At 43.2% G+C, this 7,500-nt stretch overlaps 1 protein-coding gene across 4 annotated transcripts in view; it reads right to left on the bottom strand.

The window, feature by feature from the left end:
• LOC135089627 (protein split ends-like) overlaps positions 1 to 7,473 on the bottom strand; it is a 45,690-nt gene extending 38,217 nt beyond the window's left edge. For 2 of the 4 annotated variants that reach the window (XM_063985457.1, XM_063985459.1), the window contains exon 1: positions 6,841 to 6,958. In XM_063985457.1, the coding sequence (XP_063841527.1) occupies positions 6,841 to 6,842 (2 nt within the window). In that variant the 5' untranslated portion in view covers positions 6,843 to 6,958. Of the gene's footprint in view, positions 1 to 6,840; positions 6,960 to 7,367 lie in introns of those variants that run through there. The other 2 variants (XM_063985458.1, XM_063985460.1) reach the window with 2 other exon arrangements.
• Positions 7,474 to 7,500: the final 27 nt, after the last annotated feature.

The following is a 7,500-nucleotide window of genomic DNA, read 5'->3' as shown; positions in this document are numbered from 1 at the left end:
AAGTTTTAAGCCTATCTTCAAGGTTACTCCCGTCACCACTTTATATAGGCGGAAAATTATCATATTCACTAGAGGAAACGTGGCACAGGTGTCATTCCCCGAAGCCACGTGTTTCCTGGCCACGTGAGTCACCAGGTGTTAGGTTACGGTGGTGGTGGTGGTGGTGGTGACTATTTTTACTTACTTGTAGTCATCACCATTTGAACTGATGATGATGATGATGATGATGATGATGATGATGATGATGGTTATGACTTGCATTAATTATGGCTGAAATTAAAACTTTAAATTTCCTTATATTTTTTTCCCTCGTCATCCTTAAGTATCACATATATATCTTTCAAGTTACACACACACACACACACACACACACACACACACACACACACACACACACACACACACACAGATACACGTCCCTGTTCAGTGTTACAAAATCCACGAATATATTCCCACAACACTCGTACACTTTTTTTTTTTACATATTTACGTTTTCTGTGTTTTCAATGCAAAATAAAACCTTTCCAATCTGGCGAGACACATGACAAGATTCTGAAGGCGAAGTTTTTATAGTGTTCAATCTCCTTTTGTTTGCTATGATCCACCTTTTGCTTTTCTCTAATTTTTTTTCTTTCTTTTACTAAGGATAAAAATGCACAAAACCAACGATTTACCCTTTTTTTCTTCTTTACTATGAGTCTTACTGTTTCTCTTTCATTTACTGTGATCATCCACTTTTTGTCTTTCTTTCTCTTACCTGGGATAAAATGAAAATCTTTTGCGCAACGATTTATTCAATTTTTCCCCTTTACCGAGTCATTTACTTCTTTTTTTTCTATTTTCATTCCTTCTCGTGTTTACTTTTGGCTCAGAAAATAAAAAAAAATTAAAAAGTATCCGTAAAAGCAGTGATTTATTCAGGTTTTCTTTACTATTTGTCACTGTCCTCTGTATTTTTTTTTTTTACTTTCGCTTTTGATGGAAAAAAAATCACTAAGTTATCACAAAATATTCATCCCTGACTTTTCTCCTCACTTTTGGCTTCAGGGAAAAATAATATAAGAAAATAAACAGACATTGCAACTTCTCATCCCTGATATTTTCTTTTTTCCTTTTCTTTCGTGTTTACTTGTACTTAGATAAGATATGAAATTAAATAAAATAACACTGCAAGTTTTCACCACACTGGCGTTCTCCCTGACCACCACTGCCGCCACCACCACCACCACCACTAGAGGCAAGTCAGCACCTTGTCAACACCATTTGGTCACCTGACTCACTCAACATAACGGAGTCTGAACGGTCACTTCACTAAACACTTTCTTTTTCTTTTATTTCTTTTTTTTTTTTTTTTTTGCTTTCTTTCTTCCTCTCTCTTGCACAGCCACTGTCAATGTTTTTTTTTTCTCTCATTTCTTTCTTCTTTGTTCGTAAAAATACTGGCTATGCTTTTTTTTTTTTTGCTAGTATTTTTTGCTTCATTTCAGTAATTGCATTCACGTGAGTAATTTCCGTCACTATTTTTAGCAGCACCACCTTTCTACTTCCACACGTTTTCCTAATAAATGAACACTTTTCTTCCCACGGCACTTCAATGTTTCCTCACCAAACTTCTGACTTTCTTTTCTCTTTGATGAAAACTCACTTTCTTTTTTCTATCACTCTCTTGACTCAAGTTCATTTTTGTTCCACACCAAACTTTATTCTCTTTCTTTCTTTTCAATGCATTAGTAACATTCTCTCTCTCTCTCTCTCTCTCTCTCTCTCTCTCTCTCTCTCTCTCTCTCTCTCTCTCCCAATGGTCGTAAACATTTTTTCGTTACATTACAACACGACATCCTCTCCCTCCCTCCCTTCCTTTCTCTCCCACAGTCACCTCTCTACTCCCTCCCTTCCTCCCTCCTCCCCTCCCTTACAATCTCCACATCGTCCCATATAACGAGGCATCCTCTCCCAGCTCCCTCCCCTCCGCCTCCCCATAAAAGGTAGTCTTTCTCCTCTCCCTCTCTTCCCTCTCACTACCCTCCTCCTCTTCCTCCTCCTCCTCCAATATACCCAACCTGAACACACCCAGTATAAAGCGTTTTCCCTCCCTCTCCCTCTCTCTTTCCCTCCCTCTTTCCATGCCTAATACCTTACAAAATAGCCTCCCTCCTCTCCCTCTCTCCCTCCCTTCCTTCTCTCCTCTCCCAAAGTCATGATAGTTTTACACCCTCCTCAAATCTACCCAGGTGATCTCCATGTCGTCCTCCTCCTCCTCCTCCTCCTCCTCCTCCTCCTCCTCCTCCTCCTCCTCCTCCTTCCTTCCTTCTTTCCTTCCTTCTTTTTCTTACTTCCTTCCTTTTCTGCCTCCTTCACCTCCTCCTCTTCGACACACTGACCCACAAGACGGTTCATGGTCACTCAGGAGGAGGAGGAGGAGGAGGAGGAGGAGGAGGAGGAGGAGGAGGAGGAGGAGGAGGAGGAGGAGGAGGAGGAGGAGGAGGAGGAGGAGAAGCGTCAGGACCACGAGGTGTTCAAAGATTAGTATCCTGTTAATGCTCTCTCTCTCTCTCTCTCTCTCTCTCTCTCTCTCTCTCTCTCTCTCTCTCTCTCTCTCTCTCTCTCTCTGAAGTATTGGAGTAGTAGTAATCGAAAGCAGGAAACGATGCAAAAGCTGACAGGAAAATCAATAACGATATCTGTCGTGAGGAAAAATAAATAAATAAATAAATAAATAAATAAATAAATAAATAAATAAATAAATCAGACATCATAAATAGATAATAAACGAACAGACAAGTCAATACAACGATATCTGCAGTTGCATAAATAAATAACCAACAAATAAATAAGATAAGAAAATAAACAAATAAATACACATAGATAAACACGACCTGGAGGAGGAGGAGGAGGAGAAGAACTCATATAATAATAATAATAATAATAATAGTAATAATAATAATAATAATAATAATAATAAAGCAATAAAATGGACTTAAAGAGAAACATGTAACGAGTGAGAGGCGCCATAAAACTGACACGTTAAAGCTTTCTCCCCACCAACCCCCTCCACCACCACCACCACCATCACGAGCTGCAGTACAAATTTTATTACCAAGTATGAGGAAAAACTAGATAAAACGGTGCCAATATTGTTACTTAATCCACCCCATTACCACTACAGCTTCGAGGCAAGGTAATTCTCTCTCTCTCTCTCTCTCTCTCTCTCTCTCTCTCTCTCTCTCTCTCTCTCTCTCTCTCTCTCTCTCTCTCTCTCTAAGCTGAACAAGGAAGAAATATCGGAAAAAAACTTTTAAGACAGACAGACAGACAGACAGACAGACAGACAGACAGACAGACAGACAGACAGACAGACAGACAGACAGACAGACAGACAGACAAACAAACAAACAGACAGACGGATAAACAAACACCTAGAAAGAGACAGAAAAACAGGAAAAAACAAACAAAAACAGACACCAAAACAGAAAAACAGAACACACACACACACACACACACACACACACACACACACACACACACACACACACACACACACACACACCCCACGTGACGAGTGGTACACCAAGGACGACTAGGTTACCGTATACAGCAAGCAAAGTCTCTAATTCCACAGTACTGGCGTGAACTCTTGAAAACTGGTGAATGCCGCGCCGCTGATCGATGGGGAAGGAAAAGCAGGGCAAGGCTACGCATTTTTGCACACTATTTCCCAGCCATCAAAACTTGCAATGCCGTGTTTAAAACTCCAACACGAGGTGAAAAATGTAGTGAGAGATAAGACGAACAAAAAAAAAGGTGAGAGAGAGAGAGAGAGAGAGAGAGAGAGAGAGAGAGAGAGAGAGAGAGAGAGAGAGAGAGAGAGAGAGAGAGAGAGAGAGAGAGAGAGAGAGAGAGAGACTAAACTTGCCTGCCTGTGAGCGGAAGATAGCGGAATTTATGCGCATAAGACCGAAAACATGGAGACGTCGAACCAGGAAACGAATTTAATAACCAAACCAAGAAAATAGTAAATAAATAAAACTACTACTACTACTACTACTACTAAACAAATACTACACTCACACACAAACTCATTACGAGGTGAAAAGAACAAAAGGCAAATTCCAGCGTGCCGGAAGGAAAGGAAAAGCAGGAGGTTACGAGGCGAGGGAGAGAGAGCAGCGGGCCAGGCAGGGTGCACGAGTGGGAGGTTGAAGGTGAGGCACATTGCGGCAGGTAAAGACTGAGTGGAGCTGGTACACCCGTCAAGACCAGCCAGACCGTGTGGATGAATTGAAGGCTTATAAAATCGTCAGTGAGCCGAAAATATAAGGAAATTTGATGGAAGAAGCTCTTAAAATATGCAAAATATGAAAGTTCGAAAGTTTAGGAACGAAGTATAAAATAAAACAGGGGTAAAAATATCAAAGCCAACCATAATATAAGGAAAAGACACAAAATCGAAAAGAAAAACACTTGAAAAATATGCAAATGACGAAGAGAGAGAACGAAAGGTAAATTCCTCCTCCTCCTCCTTTTGCGAAAGAAATAGATATAAAATTGGGGATAAACGTAGGAAAAACGACACAAATAGTAAGAAAAAAAGGCACCAAATATAAGCGAAAGATGATTTCAAGTTTTAGGAAGGAAATGTGGATGAAACTCAGGGAAATGTGCCAATGAAAGCAAAAGGGATCAGTGTATTAGCATCTTACCAGCATTGGGGGATAAGAAAATACCACAAAATACAATGGAGAGAAAGGGTAACGAGCCGGGGAAAATACTAATTAATACAGGAAGGAGTTATGACACTGACAATTAAAAGAGAAGAGAAAGGTGAGGATAATTTCACCAATTGTATCTATTTATTTATCTATCAGCTTTATTACTACTGCCTTTTTGACAACACTTAATTAACTCTCGAATCTCAATGTATGAATAATAATAATAATAATAATAATAATAATAATAATAATAATAATAATAATAATAATAATAATAATGGTTTTGTCACAGACCCAACTACCTGCACACACACACACACACACACACACACACACACACACACACACACACACACACACACACACATTTCCTTAGGGAGTTGGTTGCAATGACATTAGCTGTAATAAAATGTAAAAGTGCATGGGAAAAGAACCTTTGTGGGAGTAACTGAAGGACACACACACACACACACACACACACACACACACACACACACACACACACACACACACACACACACGAATACATCAGCTAATATGATCACACATCTTTGAGTAATGATATTTATGTACTGTATAGAGAGAGAGAGAGAGAGAGAGAGAGAGAGAGAGAGAGAGAGAGAGAGAGAGAGAGAGAGAGAGAGAGAGAGAGAGAGAGAGAGAGAGAGAGAGAGAGAGAGAGAGAGATAAAAGATGAAAAAGTTTAAAGAAGAAGAAGAAGATAATGTATTTACTGATATAAAACGTTGCAGAAGGGGAACAGGAAAAAGAGTAACACGAGGAGGAGGAGGAGGAGGAAGAGGAGGAGGAGGAGGAGGAGGAGGAGGAGGAGGAGGAGGAGGAGGAGGAGGAGGAGGAGGAGGAGGAGGAGGAGGAGGAGGAGGAGGAGGAGTCATGTAACGAATGAGGCACGAGAGAATGCAGGTATACGAACGATAACACACACACACACACACACACACACACACACACACACACACACACACACACACACACACACACACACACACACACACACACACACGTGACGGGTTTGTGTAAGCGTGACCTTCATTTCAATATTTCGTCAGCCCCTGCCAGATGAGACCCACAATTTCTTCTCCCCCAACATTTGTACCCCTTCCTTCAGCCCCCCACTGGTCCCCCCTTACCCCAACACCACGTAAGGCTCCCCGGTGAATTCTTCCTTCAGCCTCATTCCTCCTGTTCTCTTCTCTTCCTCTTCCTCCTCCTATTCCTACTCTTCCTCTTTAGTTTAATAAATTTGCATAACGAAGAAGTGCGCGCGCAAATTCATACATACATACATACTGTACATACACACGGAGGATTATACAGTGAAGAACAATAGTTATAGTCAAGTATTGAGCAAAGAGGAAAATATGAGCGTGGCAGTGAGTCAGGAGTGTGTTGCGAGGCTGACCGGAATACAAAAGCGGAATAGTGTGTCAGCATTTTTATATTATTCCCTATACCGCCTCTTATTTAACTCACCAAAACCAGCAGCAGACTCGTTGGCCCTTAAAGTTCTACCTGTCATCAACTGTGCTCTGAAGACGCAAAATAACACGTAAGATAACAAAGATTTATTTACTAACAAGTATCGGATATTGACAAGTTACGTACAGGTTAGTTAGGTTTACAGAAAAGTCTTTGTCCTACTTAAAAGTCACGCAGTTATGTACGCCAGATCCTTCTACTTCAAGAAAACGACACGCAGGAAGGACACGAGAGCGGAGTGGTTCTTGGAAGTCCTCATAAGTTGGAGTTAGCTTGACTTGGCTTTTTTTTTATTCGTAAAGGGAAGGGAAGAGAGGTGCGGTGCTGCTGTGTCGTAAGGAAGGTGGGAGTGTGACGCGGGATGTCGTGAGGTGATGGAACGCGGTGTAAAATGTCCCAGATTAAGGTCACGTCGATGAAAAGTTTAGTGTGTGTGTGTGTGTGTGTGTGTGTGTGTGTGTGTGTGTGTGTGTGTGTGTGTGTGTGTGTGTGTGTGTGTGTGTGTGTGTGTGTGTGTGTCTAGGAGGGGTAAAATTAGACGTCTCTAGGGCTAAGACGGCGCAGGCACACACACACACACACACACACACACACACACACACACACACACACACACACACACAGTACATACATTCTTCTCCGGGAGGCGATACACAAGTCAGTGCACAGATCACACTGAACATTCCCTCCACACCACCACCACCGTCACGTCTACGGCTCGGCTCGGCTCGGCTCGGCTCGCCCAGCCCCAACTCGCACAGCAGCTGCACGTGGGGCGCTGCGTGAATCTCTCATGGCTCTCTTATCGTGGGCTCAACGTCACCCGTCCAGGCTGGTGTTAGTGGCGGCGGCCAAAATGTGGCGGCGCCGCGGTGCGTGTGCACGTCGAGGCTGCCACTCACCACCAGCCATGAGCCTCAGCGCGACTCGGGCAACACTGTCACACAAGGCTGCTGCGTGTCCTCTCGGTGCACACTGCATGTCTCCAAGGAGGTGTTGCATCACGCTGTAGCGAAGCACTGCACCGTGTTGACAAACACTCGCGACCCTTTGGCCAGAGAGAGTTGGCTGTACCACCACCACCACCACCACCACCACCACTACCACTACTACCACCACAACCTGCTCGCCCGCCCACCACCGGCCACAGTTCATTACCCTCGCTGTGTCGCGCCCAGGGCACGGGCCTCCGCCCCCGCCCACCACAGCAGGTAACCTGACTGGCTCCCTGCAGGTGGTGGTGACTGGCGCTGCAGCCACCACCACTACCACCACCACCACCACTGCAGGC

Source organism: Scylla paramamosain, chromosome 33 (genome assembly GCF_035594125.1).
Source record: "Scylla paramamosain isolate STU-SP2022 chromosome 33, ASM3559412v1, whole genome shotgun sequence".
Taxonomy (NCBI): domain Eukaryota; kingdom Metazoa; phylum Arthropoda; class Malacostraca; order Decapoda; family Portunidae; genus Scylla; species Scylla paramamosain.
Note: the sequence above shows the minus strand (reverse complement) of the source record. Positions and strands in the feature narration are given on the sequence as shown.